The sequence below is a fragment of the Chiloscyllium punctatum genome, chromosome 36 (assembly GCF_047496795.1).
Source record: "Chiloscyllium punctatum isolate Juve2018m chromosome 36, sChiPun1.3, whole genome shotgun sequence".
NCBI classification, from domain to species: Eukaryota; Metazoa; Chordata; class Chondrichthyes; order Orectolobiformes; family Hemiscylliidae; genus Chiloscyllium; species Chiloscyllium punctatum.
The window spans coordinates 13611776-13632695 of NC_092774.1; the positions used below are offsets into that span (position 1 = coordinate 13611776).

The 20920-nt window shown below is 46.4% G+C and overlaps 1 protein-coding gene across 1 annotated transcript; it reads right to left on the minus strand.

The window, feature by feature from the left end:
• Window positions 1-12900: 12900 nt before the first annotated feature.
• Window positions 12901-18587, minus strand: LOC140460779 (uncharacterized). Its single transcript, XM_072555458.1, has 2 exons — window positions 18520-18587; window positions 12901-15630 (listed from the first exon to the last, which is right to left on the minus strand). The coding sequence occupies exon 2, from the start codon at window positions 15259-15261 to the stop codon at window positions 14629-14631; it is 633 nt and encodes a 210-aa protein (XP_072411559.1). The 5' UTR covers window positions 15262-15630; window positions 18520-18587; the 3' UTR covers window positions 12901-14628.
• Window positions 18588-20920: the final 2333 nt, after the last annotated feature.

Consider the following 20920-nt stretch of genomic DNA (forward strand, 5'->3'; position numbering starts at 1 on the left):
CAAACAGATCCTTCAGCCCAACTCGTCTATGCCAACCATATATCCGAAATCAATCTATTCCATTTGCCAGCATGTGGCCCATATTCCTCAAAACCCTTGCCCTTCATGTACTCATCCAGATGCTGCTTAAATGTTGTAATTGTACCAGCCTCCACCACTTCCTGTCAGCTCGTTCCATACATGCAAAACCCTCTGAGAAAGTGGCCCCTCAGGTCCCTTTTAAATCTTTGTCCTCTCAGCTCAAACCTCGGCCTTCTAATTTTGGACTCCCCTACCCGGAGGAAAAGACCTTAGCTATTCACCCTATCCATGCCCCTTATAACCTTCTATAATGTCACCCCTCAGCCTCCAACACTAAGGGAAAACAGCCCCAGCCTATTCAGTCTCTCCCTCTCGCTCAAACCCTCCAACTCGGACATCAGCCTTATAAACCTTTTCCAAACCCTTTCAAGTTTCACAACATCCTTCCATAGGATGGAGACCAGAATTACACACAATGTTCCAAAAGTGGCCTAACCACTGTCCAGTGCAGCCGCAACGTGACCTCCCAACTCCTTCACTCAATACTCTGACCAATAGAGGAAAGCATACCAAATATCATCTTCACTATCCTGTCTACCTGCGACTCCACTTACAAGGAAGTATGAACATGCATTCCAAGGTCTCTTACTTCTGCAACACCTCCCCTGTGTAAGTCCTGCCTGCATTGCTTGACCAAAATGCAACGCATCACATTTCTCCAAGTTCAACCCCATCTGCCCTTCGTTAGCCTATCAGCCCATCCAATCAATTCTAATTTAAAGTGAACTCTCTTTCCTCTCTTATTCCTTCGAAGCTGAAGATCTCCATCCCACACAATCTCCCTCCATTTTCAATTTGCTGAACCAAATCCCTGCTGTACCTCATTCTGAAGGGTCTGGTTCATGCTGATTAACAGGGCCATACTCAGGGGAGATCTAATTGAAACATACAGAATACTGAACAGCCTGGACAGAGTGGATGTTGGGAAGATGTTTCCATTGATAGGAGAAACTAAGACCCGAGGGCACAGCTTTAGAGTAAAGGGATGACCTTTTAGAATGGAGATAAGGAGAAACGTCTTCAATCAGAGTGGCGAATCCATGGAATTCATTGGCATAGAAGACTGCAGAGGCCAGGTCACTGAGGATATTTAGACTGAGATAGCTAGGGTCTTGAGTATTGAGGTGATCGAAGGTGACAGGGAGAAAGCAGCAGAATGGTGCTCAGAAACTGATCAGCCACGATTGAATGGTATGTGCAGACCTGATGGGCTGAATAGCCTACTTTCTGCTCCTATGTCTTATAGTTTCTTGCTGTCCAGGACACTGAGAATTGGGAGCAGGAGTCAGCCATTTGGTCTTTTAAGCCTGCCCCAGCATTGAACAGATCACAAATGGATATGGATCTCCCTACATCGAGATGCAGAGGCTGGGACTCTTTTCACTGGAGCATCGGAGGTTAAGAGGTGTCCTGACAGAGGTTTAAAAAATCATGAGGGGTATCGGTGAGGTGAATGGCAGGTGTCATTTCAAGATTAGGGAGCAAACTTTTAAAGTGAGAGTAGAACGAGTCTAAAGAAATAAGGAGCACTTTCTGTTTAAAAAAAAGTGTGGTTGGTGTGTGGAATGAATGTCTCGAGGAAATGTTGGACGCAGGTACAGTTACAATGTTTAAAATACATTTGGATAAGTACATGAACAGGAAAGGTTCGGAGGGATATGGGCCTAACACAGGCAGGTGGGATTAGTTTAATTTGTGAATATAGTCAGCATGGATTAGTTGACCTGAAGGGTGTGTTTCTATGCTGTATGTCACTATTCTGTACTGGTGTTAAAACTATTTTCTTGCCTTCCCTAATAAACATCCACTTCGCTGTTCAAAAGTTATATGAACTCAGCCTTAAAAATATTCCATGACCCCCGAACTGCAGGAAGACATCCCCTCTTCTAAACTCAATTCCTCTTGCTAATATACCACTTGCCTTGCTGATTGCTTGCTGCACCTGTCTGACAACCGGCAGTGACTGGTGTAGGAGGACGCTGAGGCCCCTTTGCACATCCATACATCATTCCTGATGAAGGGCTCTTACCCGAAACGTCAACATTCCTTCTCCTTGGATGCTGTCTACCTGCTGTGCTTTTCCAGCACCACACATATTTACTCTGATCTCCAGCATTTGCAGTCCTCACTTTCTCCACTTCCCAATATATCACCATTTAAACAATACACCTCATTTCTGCTTTTTGTTCCCCCACACAGCAAAGGCTATAACTTCACCCTGTGGTACTGCACTTGCCAGGTGTTTGAGGCACAGACCTGGACCAGCTTTTCCAGAGTCTGTCCTCTTTCTGGATTCACTCCCTTTCTTTTCAGTTGCTGCAAGTCAACAATTGGATCCCAGCAAGAAAATAAAAGAAATAGAAAAGGGAGTGAGAGGAGAGAGTGTGCTGTTGGACAGAGGAAGGAAATTACAGTCTTGGATGAATCTCAATCTTCATTCAGAGGGAGGGAGAGAGAGAGAGAGAGAGAAGAGCAGTAGCAGCTTCAGAAGCTCATGGGTCAAGATTAGAGTGGTGCTAGAAAAGCACAGGTCAGGCAGCATCCGAGGAGCAGGAAAATCAACGTCTCCGATTCAGACAATAGGGCTGTTCTGAATGGTAGGAGGACCAGGCTCTTTCCGGTGTTCCACTGCACCTCATTGGGCCAGCAAATGAAGTTCATGCACCATTTTTACAGACAGATGGGAGCATGTGCAGGTTTTTGCAGACACCGATGAACATGTGCAGTGCTTGCTGACACCGAGGAGCACGTGCAGTCGGCTCTGTAGATATGCTGGTGTAACTGACCGATTCAACTGGCCAAATGTCAAGGAGGAAGAAAAAAGGGTAGAGCCACAATTTTGTTTCAGCTTCCCACCCACGGCTCGACATAACCGTGCATGTTCCTTGCTTTTCTCCTTACCCTCACCCCTTGTGATTTTTCAAATCTCAATAAGGTCATCCCTCAACCTCCTCCATTCCAGTGAAAAAGTCCCAGCCTCTCCCTATAACTCAAACCCTCCATTCCTGGCAACGTCCAAGTAAATCTTTACCGAACCCCTTCTGATAATATTCTTCCTATTACAGGGTGACCAGAACTGTACTCAGTACTCTAAACAAAACGGCCTCACCAACATCCTGTACAACCTCAACATAGAACAAAAAAAATTTACAACTAAGGAACAGGCTCTTCGGCCCTTCAAGCCTAAGCCGATCCAAATCCCCTGTCTAAACCTATCGTGCAATTCCTGAATCTGTATCCCTCTGCTCTCCACCTACTCATGCATCTGTACAGATGCACTTTTTCTTTTTACAGATATTTTTATTGAAAATTTAACATGTTTTTACAAGTTTGCAAATAAAAAAAGACACGTACAAACACTACTATACAATTAAATCTTAAATAAATAGCCAAAACCTGTCAAACAAAGAGAAGAGATACAGAGAAGATAAAGATAAACTCAACTAACTACTAATCTAACCTATAACTAACCAGAGTGTATGATCAAATATCTTACATTATTCAAAAGAAAAAAGGAGAACATAGTAATTAAGTAGTGAAGTACATGCTCGGAATGAGTTAACATAATTCGTAATAAAACCCGTATTCACGCGGGATTCCTCTCCCAAGGGACCCCGGACCAGCCAGAACTGTTACCTCAACTAGATGAAAGCCCTTGAAAGAATGGCCGAAATATCTGTATCTATGTAATTCAAAAAAGGGCTGCCATATTTTACAGGATAATTCAGTTTTTTGGTGCACCATATTTGTAAGGAAGTCAAGGGGAATACATTCCATGATTAATCTGTGCCAATTCGGAAGTCCGAGAGGGCCCTCAGCCATCCAGTTTACTAAGATACCTTTCCTTGCGTAGAAGGAGAGAATGGAAAATAATTTCCTCCAGCGCACATCCAGAGAAGGTAAGCTCGAGAAGCCCAGAAGAGGAGATACTGGATCTACAGTAATTTCCGTTCCCAAGATTTCTGTCAGGGCATTTACTACTTTGGTCCAGTATTTGAGGATCTTATGGCATGTCCATTAGCGGTGTAAGAATGCCCACCTCTGTTTTACATTTGGGACACATTGGAGATGCTCCTGCCCTAAATTTTGCCAATCTTTCCAGTGCCATATGGGCCCTATGAAGCATCTTTAACTGAATGGTCTGGGTTCTGTTACAAATGGAGATTTTTTTTGGCATTTTCCCAGATGTCATTCCACTGTTCTGTAGAAATTTCCAGCCTCAAATCCTGATCCCACGTTCTAAGCAGATGGTCCATATCTTCCGACACTTCATCACGTAATAAGTGATAAAGAGTGCTGACCGAGGGTATACCCATTGGCCACAACACACTACGTTCTCTATCTGATTTATAGAGAACATCTAATAACGCAGTAGTCTCCAGTATGTAGTCTCGAATGTAGAAGTATCGAAAGAGGTCTCCATTAGGTAATCCAAATTTCTGATGCAGCTGTTCAAAAGACATCAGGACCCCCTTCTCGAACAGATCCCCTAAACAGGAGATACCCCTGGATCTCCAGGATTTGAATGCAGCATCTGTAAGCCCCAGTTGAAAACCCCATGCCCCCACTATAGGAGTATAGGGGGATGTTTTATGTGAATTACCCTCGTTTTGCCACATTATATTCCAAGCTTTAATTGTGTTTAGTACTGTAGGGTTTCTACAGTGGTCCGTAATGATTTTCATCTGATCTAAAAATAAGAGGTGAATAAGAGGGCACTGTACTTGAGAAGCCTCGATGTCCATCCAGATTGATTGCGGGTCAGACGTGACCCAATCGGCTATGTAGCTTAACAAGGAACTTAACTGATACTTCCTAAAGTCTGGAAAATCCAGCCCTCCCCCCTTGTCTGTGGAAGCTGTAGCTTTCTTAACTTAATAAGGGGCCGTCTAGGATTCCAGATGAAAGAACCCAGCCAACCATACAATCTGCGCAGTGCCGTACTCGGCAGCATTCTCATCGGGTATAAGAGATCGGGGCAAGACACTCATTTTAATTAGGGCTATTCTACCTAGCCAGGAAATTGGAAGGTCTCCCCAACGTTGAAGGCCCTGTCTTACCCTTTCCAATAGATGCACAAAATTGACCTTGTCTAGCTGGCCAAATACTGGGGTGATAAAAATGCCAAAGTATAAGAAACCCTCCAGAGACCACTGAAAGGGGAAGTGGGATCCGTCCAATAAGTGGGACATACTAGTGAGGCATGGCCTCCGATTTTGAAAAATTCATTTTGTAGCCTGAAAATGCACTAAATGTATTAATAACTTGGATTAAGTGAGGCAAGGACATCAGAGGATTACTAAGAAAAAGGAGATCATCATCAGCATATCGGGTAATTTTATGTTTACCTGTACCAACCCTCGGGGCCGTTATATTAGAGTCAGCCCGTATCGCTACCACCAGTGGCTCAATTATTAGCGTGAATAGCAACAGTGAGAGAGGACATCCCTGATGGCAGCCTCTCCCCACTCGATCTGAGCCTAATCCATTGGTGATCACAACTGCTTTGGGATCATTATACAGTGTTGAGAGCCATTTAGCAAATACGTTTCCAACGCCAAACCTTTCCAATGTATAGAACAGATATGACCATTCAACCCTGTCGAATGCCTTCTCCGTGTCCAATGAGACTACTATTCCCGGTATTTTTTCCTGATGACAGACTTGATTCACATTCAAGACCCTTCTAATATTATCAGATGGTCTACAGCCCTTAATAAACCCAGTCTGCTCCTCTTTTATGATATATGGCAGCACCCTCTCGAGCCTCAATGCTAATGTTTTAGAAAGAACTTTAAAATCTACAGTTAGCAAGATGCATAATCTTCTGGATCCTTTCCTTTTTTGAGAATAGGGGAGATATTCACCTCTTTCAGTGAAGGTGGGAGGCAGCCCTGACTATTTGTGTAGTTATACATGTCCATAAGTGGGGCCAGCTAATACTCCAGTGAACTCTTTGTAAAGTTCAACCTGAAAGCCCTCTTGGCCAGGTGCCTTACCGCTCTGAAGTTGCCTGATTACGTCAAGTATTTCCTGGGTTGTTGGGGGAGCATTCAGGACTGATACCTGTTCCAGGATTAAGTCCGGAAAGGCCAGGCTTTTAAAAAAGGACTGCATCCTCCTGCCTCTATCTTCACAACCCTGCGATCAGGATTAAACTTTCTGAAGATTGTGTTGATCCTTTTAGGATCGTGAGTCAGAGTACCAGCACTTTCCCCGAAAGCCGTGATCGCTTGAGGGGCCCTTTTTCTCCTTGGGAGAAATGCTACGCATCTACCAGGTTTATCGCCAAATTCATATACTCTTTGTTTTGCAAATAATATTTCCCTCTTTGCTGTTTGGGTGAAGGCGGTATTCAGAGCTGTCCTAAGGGCCATAATCCTTTGTAATTTGGTAATAGAAGGTCTGTCAGCTGCTTTTAAGCGAGCCTCAAGCTGTTGCTCTCCCTTTAATTTTTTCTGGGTCACCGAGTATGAAATGATCAGACCTCACGCATCAGTATCAATAGCCTCCCACATATTGACGGGTTACTAGCCGGACCTGAATTAATTTCCAAGAAAGCTTTAAATTCTTGAGAAAAATATTTTGCAAATTTACTATCCTTCATTAAGAAGGAAACCATACGCCAATGTCAGGGGAATGCCTCATTGTTCCTAGCCTTGATTTTCATGTACACAACAGCGTGATCAGAAATTATTATATCACCTATTTTACAGGATAATATGGAATTTTAAAAAGTTGAGGGGGCAAAAAACATGTCAATTCTAGTGTGACATTTATGTGGTTTAGAGTAACAAGAGAAATCTCTGCCGTGCAGGTGGAGGCACCTCCACGCATCTATTAATCCTAATTCTGGATTCAAATCCGCCACTTGTCTAGATCTGGGGCATCCACCCGCAGTACTCTTGGGTATCCTGTCTATTTCCAGCTCCATAGTGCAATTAGAGTCTCCCCCCATAATTGTATGACGAGCACCGAGAGCCATCAGTTTGGATATGGCTTCCGTTATAAATTTGAAAGGACGCGCCGGGGGACAATACTGGTTTAAAATCCCATATTCCTCTCCATTTATAAGGGCTTTAATTAGTATATATCGTCAAGATTCATCTTTTATCTGACTTAGGATTTTGAAAGGGAGATTCTTCCAAATAAGAATGACTACTCCCCTACATTTTGAGCTGAAGGAAGAAAAGAAGGCCTGATCAAATCCACCCTGTTGTAATTTCAAACGTCCTTTAACCAATAAATGGGTCTCCGATATCAACCCTTTCTTTTTTGAGGTTTGGTAATATTTTCTTCCTTTTGATTGGAGAATTACTCCCCTTGACATTCCACGTGGACCATATAATTGAATGACTAACCATAATCATCCAGACGAGTCAGAGACCCCCTGGGAGGAGAAACACCATCCAAAACACCACGAGCATAGACCATAGAAAATTCACAAAAATAGAGATTCTTTAATATACTCACACTAATATAATAAAAAACTATTTCTAAATAAAAAAACAACATATTTAAATGGAGATTTCCCCCACATTTCCGGGGGAACTCCTTCCTTTCCGAAAATCCATCATATCCTCTCCCGACCAGTGCCCCACTCTCAGCAGGTAATAATTATGGTAATACAAAATAAACAGGGGGAAAACCACCCCGCTTTAAAAGAAAGAGAAAAAATAAGACAAAGCAGAGACCCCCTCCTCACCGAAATCGACTAGACCACCCAGCCTATATATATTTACAAAACAAGGGGAGGGGAAAAAAAAATTGCAGAGTGTCCCCCCTCCCTACTCCCCGGAGATAATATTAAGCAATAAAGTAATAAAAAAGAAAAAACGGTGAACAGGAGAAGGGGGAGGGCAGAACAACATCATTCACCACACGAGTTCACTCTTACAATTTATCTTAGAGAGTCCAAAAATTCCTTGACCTTCTGCAGCGATCCGAAGTTATACATTGATCCTTCGTGGCTAAAATGTAGCGCCACAGGGTAGCGCAGGGAGTACTGAATGTTTAAATCCCTTAAACGCACTCCTCTTTTGGACCAGAGCTGGAGAAAGGTCCTGAAACAGCATAATCTTGGATCCTTTGTAAATCATGGCTTGGGGATCTTTCCCAAGATTTCTGGAAGCTTCCAGGAGCATCTGCTTCTCCTAAAAGCACTGCAGCCCGAACAGGACCGGGTGGGGGTGCTGGCCCAAGCCAGGCCTGTGTATTGCAACCCAGTGGGCCCATTCTACCCTGACCCGGCCTGATCCAGCCTCCAGATTCAATAACTGCGGAAGCCACTGCTCCAGAAACGTTGTAAGCTGGCCTTCCTCTTCCCGTTCGGGAAGGCCCAGCAAACGAATATTTTCTTGACGACCTCGATTTTCGAGGTTGATGTGATCGTCCAAGGCCCGGACTCGCTGTTCGAGAGTCCAGACCCGACCCACGGCTGATTCTGCAGCAGCCTCTGAGGTTGCGGCCTTTAGCTCCGCCCCGCCGACTCGATGTTCGATTCTTTCAATATCTCGGTTGTGCTTCTGCAGAGCGACCGAGAACGACTCCCACCTGTTCCTGGACTCTTCTATGAAGGTGTCAATCTTCTCTTCCAGCTTAGAAATCACTGCAACAAGGCTCGCTACCATAGTTAATTCCCCTGGGGCAGCTGCGGACGCCTCTGCTGCAGCTGGGGAGGGGTTCCTATGTGCTGCGAGCCGCGGGCATTCTTTCCTTTAGTCATTTTAACGGGGCACTAAACTGCTCATGTTTGTTGCAAAATAACTAGCTGTATTTAAATAAAAGCTATTTAAATGATTTGGCAGGTGTGGTGGAGGCAGGCAGGCAGCCCACTTTGCCTGAGTCTTGGACAGAGCACTACAGACTCAGACTTGCTGGGTCGCCGCCATCTTGGATCTCCCCCGCCCAGATGCACCTTAAATGAATCTACCGTCCCTGCCTCTACTGCTGCTGGCAATGCATTCCAAACGTCTATCACCCTCTGAGTAAAGTACTTTCTGTGTGCATCTCAACATGATGCCCCAACTCCTGTACTCAGCATGTGAACAATGAATTCTGGATTAGTGGTGCTGGACGAGCACAGCAGTTCTGGCAGCATCCGAGGAGCAGTAAAATCGACGTTTCGGGCAAAAGCCCTTCATCAGGAATAAAGGCAAAGAGCCTGAAGCGTGGAGAGATAAGCGAGAGGAAGGTGGGGGTGGGGAGAAAGTAGCATAGAGTACAATGGGTGAGTGGGGGAGGGGCTGAAGGTGATAGGTCAGGGGGGGAGGGTAGTGGAGTGGAGAGGTGGAAAACAAGATAGGCAGGTAGGTCTAGTCATGGAGACAGTGCTGAGCTGGAAGTTTGGAACTAGGGTGAGGTGGGGGGTGGTGGCGCGGCTCGGCGGATATGAGGAAACTGTTGAAGTCCACATTGATGCCCTGGGGTTGAAGTGTTCCGAGGCGGAAGATGAGGCGTTCTTCCTCCAGGCGTCTGGTGGTGAGGGAGCGGCGATGAAGGAGGCCCAGGACCTTCATGTCCTCAGCAGAGTGGGAGGGGGAGTTGAAATGTTGGGCCACGGGGCGGTGTGGTTGATTGGTGCAGGTATCCCGGAGATGTTCTCTAAAGCGCTCTGCTATGAGGCGTCCAGTCTCCACAATGTAGAGGAGACCGCAGCGGGAGCAACGGATACAATAAATGATATTAGTGGATGTGTAGGTAAAACTTTGATGGATGTGGAGGGCTCCTGTGGGGCCTTGGATGGAGGTGAGGGAGGTGGTGTGGGCGCAGGTTTTGCAGTTCTAGCAGTGGCAGGGGAAGGTGCCAGGATGGGAGGGTGAGTTGTAGGGGTGCGTGGACCTGACCAGGTAGTCACAGAGGAAACGGAAGGTGGAAAGGGGTGGGGAGGGAAATATCTCCCTGGTGGTGGGGTCTTTTGGGAGGTGGCGGAAATGTCGGCAGATGATTTGGTTTATGCAAAGGTTGGTAGGATGGAAGGTGAGCACCAGGGGCGTTCTGTCCTTGTTACGGTTGGGGTCTGAGGGCAGAGGTGCGGGATGTGGACGAAATGCGTTGGAGGGCATCTTTAACCACGTGGGAAGGGAAATTGCAGTCTCGAAAGGAGGAGGCCATCTTGTGTGTTCTGTGGTGGAACTGGTCCTCCTGGGAGCAGATACGGCGGAGGCCGAGGAATTGGGAATACGGGATGGCATTTTTGCAAGAGGTAGGTTTTACCTATGTGAACAATGAAGGCAAGTGTGCGAAACACCTTCTTCACCCCCATCTACCAGTGATGTAACTTTCAACAACAATGAACACGAACACCCCCTGGTCTCTGTTCTACAACACGACCCAGGCCCTAACATTACCTGTACAAGTCTTGCCCTCCTTTATTTTAGTAAAATGCAAACCCTCACTTATATCCATACCTCTCTCATACACACTCTCTCTCAGACATACACATACACCATCCTCTCAACACTCTCATTCTCCATCACAAATCACACTTCATCAAGCAAATACACACATGCAAATACACACTCACCGACGCACAGTCTTATACACAAACTCACATACACACTTTCCTGATGAAAGGCTTTTCCCCGAAACATTGATTTTCCTGCTCCTGGGATGCTGCCTGACTTGCTGCAACACCACACTCTCGATCCTAAACTTATTACCCGCTATTTCTGGGCTCCCCCATCCAAAGGAAAATACCATGTCTATTTACCCTATCCATGTCCCTCATGACGATATAAAAGCATATAAGGTCACTCCTCAGACTCTGGCAAGCTACGGAAAACAGTCCCAGCCTGTCCTTCTGTCTAACCTCACCCGGGTAACCAAGACACATACCTGAGGTCGCAAAGTCTGCTCCCTCCCTGGATTCACTCCAGTTGCTACAAGTGAGCCTGCTCCGCAATCATTAAGATCATGGCTGATCTATCCATCGTCTCATCTCCTCCTCCCTGCACTGTTACAAGGAACCCCTTAATTCCACTACCAGGCAAAAACCCACCCACCTGTGTCTTGAATATACTTAATGAAGCTGCCTCTATTGCTTGCTTGGCCAGAGAGTATTCCACAGATTTTGATGAAAGCCTTTTGCCCTAAACATCGATCTTCCTGCTCTCCGGATGCTGCCTGACTAGCTGTGCTTTTCCAGCACCACTCTAATCTAGACTATTCCATAGATTCACGACCCTCTGGGAAAAGCAGTTCCTCATCTCTGTCTGAAAGCTACTCCCTCTAACCTTGAGGCCTAGTCTCACCCACCAGCAGAAATTACCGGACAGGGTAGGGCTTCATCCCCACAGTGCAATGACATTGGGAAGCTGTTTCCATTGGTAGGAGAGACTAGTACCAGAGGGCACAGCTTTAAGAATAAAGGGAAGACCTTGAGGAACAGAGATAAGCGATGTATCCTTTTCTGCCGACAGCGAGGAGCATGGACAATGTGTTGGTGACACCAGCGAGCAGGTGCGCTGTTGTTCACACCGAGGAGCAGACACAATATGCTCTGTGGCGATGCTGGTGTTATTGACAGATGTTAAGTGTTCAAATGCCAATGGGAGAAATAAAGGGTAGAGCCACAGTTCTTTTTTCCCCCCAAGTGGCTCAACATTTTATAGCTTTTGCATTTTGTCTGGCTGCTCAACTTTTTTTTTTAAATGTCTTTTCGTCAGTGTAGGGGTGAGATTCACAACTAGAGGGCATAGGTTTAGTGTGAGAGCAGAAAGATATTAAAAGGTACCTAAGGGGCAACTTTTCCATGCAGAGGGTGGTGCATGTATGGAATGAACTGCCAGAGGAAGTAGTGGAGGCTGGTATAATTACAGCATTTAAAACACATCTGGACGGGTATATGAATAGGAAGGGATTAGAGGAATAGGAGCCAAGCGCTGGCAAATGGGGACTAGATTAATTTAGGATATCCGGTTGGCATGGACAGGTTGGATCGAATGGGTCTGGTTCCGTGCTGTACATCGGTGACTCTAAATAATAAAGTCTACTTTTCCAAATAACAAAGTATAACCATGTTAACAAGGCTTAGTGCTCCCGCCCCTTCAATAACTGAGGAACATATACATGCTGGTGCATAATCTCCTTCACTAGGATTTACACACTACCCTCAGCAATTGCACAAGTAACAGTGAGGGGGGTAAACAGCCCAAGGATTAAACAGACAGTGAGGGGGGTAAACAGCCCAAGGATTAAACAGACAGTGAGGGGGGTAAACAGCCCGAGGATTAAACAGACAGTGAGGGGGGAAACAGCCCGAGGATTAAACAGACAGTGAGGGGGGTAAACAGCCCGAGGATTAAACAGACAGTGAGGGGGGTAAACAGCCCGAGGATTAAACAGACAGTGAGGGGGGTAAACAGCCCAAGGATTAAACAGACAGTGAGGGGGGTAAACAGCCCGAGGATTAAACAGACAGTGAGGGGGGTAAACAGCCCGAGGATTAAACAGACAGTGAGGGGGGTAAACAGACAGTGAGGGGGGTAAACAGATCCTGCCCCTTCAATGACTGCCTCCCCTTTCACTCGGACAGGACAGGACAGGACAGGCCCTACATTCCTTCCCCCGCCCCCCCGCGCCCCCCCCGGTCCCGGTCCCTCCCACGTGGCCCCATCGTTGTCACAGGCCCCGCCCCCCGACCAGGAGAACTCCAGCCTCTCTCCTTATAACTCAAACCCTCCAGTCCTTACAACATCCTGGTAAATCTTTATTAAACCCTCTCTGATAGTATTCTTCCTATTACAGGGCCATCAGAACTGTACTCCGTACTCTCCAAGTGCCCTCACCAACATCCTGTACAACCACAACATGATGTCCCATCCCCGATACTCAATGGGGTGAACAATGAATGCTATGCTGCTAAATGCCTTCTTAACTGCCCTGGCTACCTGTGATGCAACTTCCAAAGAACCATGTACCTGAACACCACCCCCCCCCATGTCTGTCTGTTCTATAACATGACCCAGGGCCCTATCATTATCTGGACAAGTGCTGCCCTTCCTTGTTTTAGCAAAATGCAACCCCTTGCTTGTATTAATACCTCTCACACATATGCTCCGACACACACACACACACACACACACACACACACACACACACACACGTTCCTCCTCCCCTCAATACTCTCACAGGCTTATACACCATCACACTCACACTTTACCAAGCATGTACACACTCTCACGCACAAACTCACATGCACGCACACACAATTCTTTGTGGGGTGAATTTGTATTGGCAGAATTATATTTGCAGATACATTCAATTTTGGTCAAAAAGCACACAATGTCCAGGCAGTCAATCCATGTAATATTTTATGAATTCCTCCTTTGGAAATAGAACCAGTCTGATTCAAGATTGGGGTACAGACAGACTCTGACCTCACACCTTTAATGCATGGTCTGAGCTGAGATGTTATCTTTTTCATAAAACCTTAAGTCATCTCAAGAATGTGACTTAAAAGATGTTCTGGCAGTGACACATTAATGAACCAAAACCTGCACCCATTCTAAGAGATGAAGGGCTTAACAGCAATCTAGGCTTGTTCAATATATTCTATCAGTTGCATGATCTTTTGATATACGTTCTGTGTCTGCTCCACAGCTACCCAATAAAGGAGCAGCACTCAGAAAGCTAGTGCTTCCAAATAAACCTGTTGAACAATAACCTGGTATTGTGATTTTTTTAAACTTTATCACCCCAGTCTAATACCAACCCCTCCATATCATTTCGACTGAACACAGCCCCCACCTCCTGGTGCTGCCAGGAAACTTGACAATGCTGATGAAACAACGCAGTACCTGAAAGATGTACAATTTCTAATGATACAAGCTACTCATTCACTGCTCCATCTGATACACGACATTGGAAACTCTGCAGGAGGCTGAAAGACAGGAGCAGCTTTAAAACAAAAACCTCTCGGAGCTCAAAGCTTTCAATGAGAGTCTGAGCCCGGCGGTAAGTTCAGGTAACCTTGATTGTGACCCGACTTTGTTACAGCTTCAGATTCCCCCAGCAAAAAGGCATAGACAAAGTTGCAGCTTTTTAAACAGTTCAAGATCAAAGCCCACACACACCCCACTGTCTTTACTATTGGTCAGCACCAAGTTGTCCCTTTGTAATTGGATCCTTGGTACAGCCGTAATCCGGAGGAAGTATTGCCTCACTCAGCAATTTTAACCTATATCCTGTCTCCAAGTAAGTTTCTCCCCGCTTATTTGCCAGGAAGGGGCAGTGTAGAGTCAACCAGAGTGCTGTGGGTCTGGAGTCAGGTGTAGGCCAGACCGGGTAAAGGATGCAGCTGGAACGACTGAGTGAATCCTTTCCCCCAATGGCGGTTCCCTTCCCTAACAAGGGAGAGAGGGAATCAGATGGGGGCTTTCTCCCCTGCACCACCCCCCTCCTTGAAACGGTCTCATTGTTAGATTCCGAACTCCACATTTCTGACCGAATACCAATTCTGCCATCTGTCGTGGTGGGATTCAAACCCGGGACTCCCCGGAACCGGGTTGATAGTCCAATCGATAATGGCACTCGGCCGTCACTCCTTCAATTCCCCTGCGATGGCACGTGAACTCGCTGGTGCTTCTGCAGATGGAAGGAGCGGGTGAAGCCCTTCCCGCACTGAGAGCAGGTGAATGGCCTCTCCCCGGTGTGGATCCGCTGGTGTCTCAGCAGGGTGGAGACCTGGGTAAAGGCCTTCCCACACTCGGGGCAGCTGAAGGGCCTCTCCCCCGTGTGCACTCGCTGGTGGGTCTGGAGGTTGGAGTAATTGCTGAAGGCCATCCCGCACTCGGGGCAGCTGAAGGGCCTCTCCCCTGAGTGAACCCGTTGGTGCCTCAGCAGGTCAGAGCAATAGTTGAAGCCCTTCCCACACTCAGAGCAGCTGAACGGCCTCTCCCCCGTGTGGATTCTCCGGTGGGCCAACAGGGCAGAGAAAAACATGAAGGCCTTCCCACAATCGGGACAGCCGAAGGGTCTCTCCCCCGTGTGGTCCCGCTGGTGGGCCAGCAGGTGGGAGGAATGTCTGAAGGCCTTCCCGCAGTCGGTGCAGGGGAATGGCCTCTCCCCGGTGTGACTGCGCCGATGGGTCTCCAGGGCAGACGGGAAATGAAAGCCTTTCCCACAGTCGCCACACTTCCACCGTTTCTCCATGGGGTGGGATTCCTCAGGTTTCTCCATGGCCGAAGCTTCAGCTGCACATAAACGCTTTTCCAGCCCCTCCCTGCCGTGAATTCCTCTTCCCAGGCCGTCCAACTGTTTCAGGCTCCACACTCTGTGGGTCAGACTGATGGTGAAAACATACTCAGTCAGGAACCAAAAAGCTTTGATCCCTCTCACAGAGATCACAGTTGAAAATCGTTGCGGTCCTGGTGGACTGAGTGACTGTCAGACATTGATGTTGAAGTGAGGACCGCAAATGCTGGAGAGTCAGTCGAAAAATGTGGCACTGGAAAAGCATGGGGATGTCAGACAGCATCTGAGGAGCAGGAGGGCCAATGTTTCTCATCTGTTGATTGAGAAACTTCCGCCATCAGATCTTCAAATACGCTGTAAAAATAGATTACAAAAGTCACCACTGTCAGTCCCAGGGTAGAAACTCTAAACAAGCAATTCTACTTTGTAGAATTTTCTTTTCTTTTGTTATTCTACAAAATTGAAAGCACCATCCCACTCTGTTCTCACTCTGCTCTAACTAATTCTCCTGGAAGTGCTGATTCAGGATCTTACAAGGGCAGAAAAAGCAAAAACGTCAAGACGGACATCTCAGAACAAGAGGGCATAGGTTTAGGGTGAGAAAGAAACAAAAGAGATCTGAGGGGCAACCTTTTCACACAGAGGGTAGGACATGTATGGAATGAGCTGCAGGAGGAAGTGGTGGAGGCTGGTACAATTGCAAGATTTAAAAGCCATCTGGCCGGGTATATGAATGGGAAGAGTTTGGAGGGATATGGGCCAGATGCTGGCAGATGGGACTAGATTGGGATGGGATATCTGGTCGGCATGGACAGGTTGGACCGAAGGGTCTCTTTCCATGCTGTATATCTCTCTGACTAGTTGGACTTAAGGGTCTGTTTCTGTGCTGTTTGACTCTGGAACTGTTCTGTACTGGTCTTGAAACCATGCTCTTGCCTTCCCCCACAAACATCCACTTCTTTGTTCTTCAAAAATCAGATGAACTCAGCCTTGAATATATTCAATGACCCCCTAACTGCAGGAAGACCTCCCCACTTCTGAACTCAATTCCTCTTGCTAATACACCACTTGCCTTGCTGATTGTTTGCTGCACCTGTCTGACAACTGGCAGTGACTGGTGTAGGAGGACGCTGAGGCTCCTTTGTCTATCCACACATCATTCCTGATGAAGGGCTCGTGCCCAAAAAGTCAACTGTCCTGCTCCTCGGATGCTGCCTAACCTACCGTGCTCTTCCAGTCCCACACTTTTTGACCCTGATCTCCAGCATCTGCAGTTCTCACTTTCTCCACATCCAATTACATCACCATTTTAGCAATGCACTTCCTTTCTACTTTTTTTCCCAAAATAAAGGCTATAACTTCATATTGTGGGACTGCATTTGCCATGTGTTTGCCAGTTGTGGTCTTCTCTATATCGGGGAGAGTGAGCACAAACCTAAGAAATGGTTCACTGAACATCATATCCAGGTCCACAGAGCCGACCAGAGTTCCCAGTCACCACCCATTTCAATTCCCCTTCCCACCCCCTTTCTGACATTACCATCTTTGGCCTCCTCTATTGCCACAACGAATCAAACCACAAATTGGAGGGACAACACCTCATCTTAATAGGGAAGGAAGTAAGCAATAAATAGTAGATCCCTACAGAGTGCTCAGGAACAAAGGGACCTTACTGTCCAAGTTCAGAGATCCCCAAAGGTATCAGTACAGGTAAAACGGGGGATGAGGAAGGCATAGATTTGTATTTTTCACACAGAGAGTGGTGCGTGTGTGCAATGAGCTGCGAGAGGAAGTGGTGGAGGCTGGCACAAATACAACTTTTAAAGAGCAGCTGGATGGGTACGTGAATGGGAAGGGTTTAGAGGGATATGGGCTGCTCGTATCATTCATTTGTAAATCCCAGAATTTCCTGAAAGACATCTTCTTGAGATAACTCAAGGTTTTATAACAAAAGGTGACATCTCAGCTCTGACAATGCATTAAAGGTGTGAGGTCAGAGTCTGTCTGTAACACAATCTTGAGTCAGACTGGTTCTACTTCCAAAGTGGAATTTACAAAACATTACATGGATCAGCCTGCATATTGTGCATTTTTGAGAAAAATAGAATGTCTCTGCAAATATAATTTTGCAACTACAAATTCACCCCCATGGATGTATGTGTGTGAATGAGACAGAGAAAAGTCTATTTTGTGCTGTATATCCCGATGTCTACTTGATAACAGATGCTTTATTTCTGCTGGTGTAAATATTGTTGTAAATCATAGCTGGGTATGAATAGTTAGATGTTAGGGTGAGAGAGTGCCTCAAGAGGGGCACTATAAGAATCGTGGGAGAGCCCTATTTCTGGTTTACTTCCTCATGAACAAACATTAAGCACGAGCATTTATTTATTTCTAATTTTGTTCTGTTTTTCTTGTTTGATTCCCAGCTAGGACTACACTCGGTGTCTGGATGGTTGACAGGCTGGGAGACTGTGGCTTGGGTCTTGATTGACTGAATGTTTTATTGTTCCAGAAGGTGTGGGGGGTGGAGGGGTCAAGGCTTCAGCAGAAATCTAGCAGAGCAGAGAACAGACCAATATCTTACTCTGTGGGAAACTGAAATCCGAGCTGATTGTGGCTGATATATCCATTGGCTCAGCTCTTTCTCCCTGCATTATCCCAACTACCCTTAATTCCCTGACCATGAAAACCCATCCAATTGTGTCTTGAATATACTTAATGAAGATGCCTCTACTGCTTCCTTGGGCAGAGAATTCCATAGAATGACTATTCTCCAGGAAAAGCAGTTCCTCCTCATCTGTCCTCAGTGGCACAGTGAGTAGCACTGCTGCGTCACAGCGCCAGAGACCCAAGTTCAATTCCTGCCTCGGGCAACTGTCTGTGTGGGTTTCCTCCGGGTGCTCTGGTTTCCTCCCACAGTCCAAAGATGTGCAGGTTAGGTGAATTGGCCACGCTAAATTGCGTGTAGGGTCAGGTGAAGGGGTAAATGTTGGGGAGTGGGTCTGGGAGGGTTGCTCTTCAGAGGGTTGGTGAGGTCTTCTTGGGGGTAGTGCATCCACCACGACCTCTGGACATTCATCCCATACATGACCCGCTCTCTGTTTATGAAAACCTTTTCCCGAATCGGTCCACGCCGTGCATTCACTTGCAGCAACCGAAAGGAAATGGAAGTCAAAGATTGAATCCAAGAATGGGGGGAAAAAAAAGGAAAAGGAGTTGGGAAGAGAGTGCCCTACTCACAGATGGTTGACAGAGTAAAGAGGTTGCAGTCTGGAGCAAACTCAATCTTCATTCAGAGACAGAGCAGCAGCAGCTTCCGAAGCTCATGTTCCAACGTCTGCATTCAGACAATAGGAAGGCTCTGATTGGCAGGAGGACCAGTCACCTTCCGGTCCTCCAGCGCTTCCGATTGGCCCACCAAAAGAAAGTCGCGAGGCGTGTGCCTTGCGTGCAGTGAGGAGCACGCGCAGTCTGCTCTCTGGCGATGAGGCTGTTACTGACAGGATTGAAGTGTCTGAATGTCAAGAGAAGTTAAAAAGGGGAGATGCATCATTTTTCCCCCCCTGTGATATTTACCTTTCCTCCACGCCCCATGACTTTATAAATCGAAATAAGGTCACCCGACAACTTGTGGTTGTCGATAGGGCGACCAGAAGTGTACTCAGTACTCTACACATGGTCTCACCAATATCCTGTCCAACCTCAACGTGATGTCCCAACTCCTGCACTGAACGGTGTGAACAATGAAGGAAAGTGTGCTAAACGCCTCTTTCACCACCCTGTCTACCAATGATGCAACTTCCAAAGAACTATGTCCCCGACTTGGAGATGCCGGTGTTGGACTGGGGTGGATGAAGTTAAAATTCACACCACACCAGCTGATACTCCAACAGGCTCATTTGCAAGCATTAGCTTTTGGAGTACTGCTCCTTCATCAGGTGGTTGTGTCTTATGATCCTGTTCCACAAACATCCCATGAAGGAGCAGTGCTCCAAAAGCTTGTGTTTCCAAATAAACCAGTTGGACAATAACCTGGTGTTGAGAGATTTTTAACTTTATGTCCCAGAACCCCTCCACGCCACCGCCCGCCCCCATGAATCTGTTCTACATGACGATGCAGGGCCCTACCATTAATGGTACAAGTCCTGCCCTTCCCTGTTTTAGCAAAATGCAACCCCTTTCCTTTATCTCTCGCTCTCTCAGACACACACACCCTAACACTCTCACCATCTCACAGGCTTATGTTCCATCTCACACACATTTAATTAGTATATATGCACAAACTCGCATACGCACGCACATACACTCCTGCAGATACAGTCACACATAACTCAATGGAGTGAACTTCCATTTGCAGAATTATATTTGCAGATATATTCAATTTTGCTCAAAATCATACAAACTGCAGACAGTCAATCCATGTAATATTTTATGAATTCCTACTTTGGTTAGTAGAACCAGTCTGATTCAAGATTGGGATTCAGACACTTTTGTGCAGTATCTGAGCTGCAACGTCACCTATTTTTATAAAACCTTACATCATCTCGAGAAGGTGAATTAAAAGTAGTTCTGGGATTTACATATTAATGAACTGAAACCTGCAGCCCATACTAAAAGATGAAAGATTAATCTGCAATCTAGATTTGTTTAATATGTCCTGTCTGTTGCATGACACTGTGATCTTTTGCTATAAATTCTGTGTCTTATGACCTTGCTCCACAGCTACCTGATGAAGGGGCACCGCTCCGAAAGCTCGTGCTTACAAATAAGCCTGTTGGACTATAACCTGGTGTTGTGTGACTTTTAACTTTATCCACCCCAGTCCAACACTGGCACCTCCACATCGTTTCCAGTGGACACAGCCCACACCTCCCAGTGCTGCCAGGAAACTGGACAATGACAATGGGATGATGGAGTACCTGCACTCCTGAAAAATTTACAATTTCTAACAATACTGGCTACTCATTCACTGCTGCAACCGATACACAACATTGGAAACATAGTACAGGAGACTGTCAGAAATCAGCACAACAGGTCAGGCAGCATCCGTTGCCCAAAAAATGTCGATTTTCCTGCTCCTTGGATGCTGCCTGACCTGCTCTGCGTTGCCAGCACCACTCTAAGCTTGACTCTGATCTCCAGCATCAGCAGTTCTCACTTTCGCCTGTAAGAAATGAGCAGTTTTAAAACAAAAACCTGTTGCAGTTCAAAGCTCTCAATGAGAGTCTGAGCTGGCCTGAGCTCGGCAGGTAATCTTTATTGCGACCCAACTTTGATACAGCTTCACCAAAGAGCACACACCCCCTCCAACCCCTCACTTGTTTCATTATTGGTCACTACCCAGTTGACCCTTTGTAATTGGATCCTTGGTACAGCCTTAACCCGGAGAAAGTACTGCCTCACTCAGCATTTTCAACCCGTACCCTGTTTCCAAGTAAGTTGGATGGGCAGTGTAGAGTCAATCATACTGCTTTGGGTCTGGAGTCACGTGTAGGCCAGACCGGGTAAAGGATGCAGCTGGGACGATTGAGTGAATCCTCTCCCACAACGACAGTTTCTTTCCCTAAAAAAGAACGGAGTGAATCAGGGTGGGGGTTTTCTTCCATCCCCACTCCACCGACAATGGTTTCACCGTTAGATT

Bases quoted from the DNA above. Each gene is read 5' to 3' on its own strand.
- LOC140460779 (XM_072555458.1), bottom strand. From the start codon at position 15,261: ATGGAGAAACCTGAGGAATCCCACCCCATGGAGAAACGGTGGAAGTGT.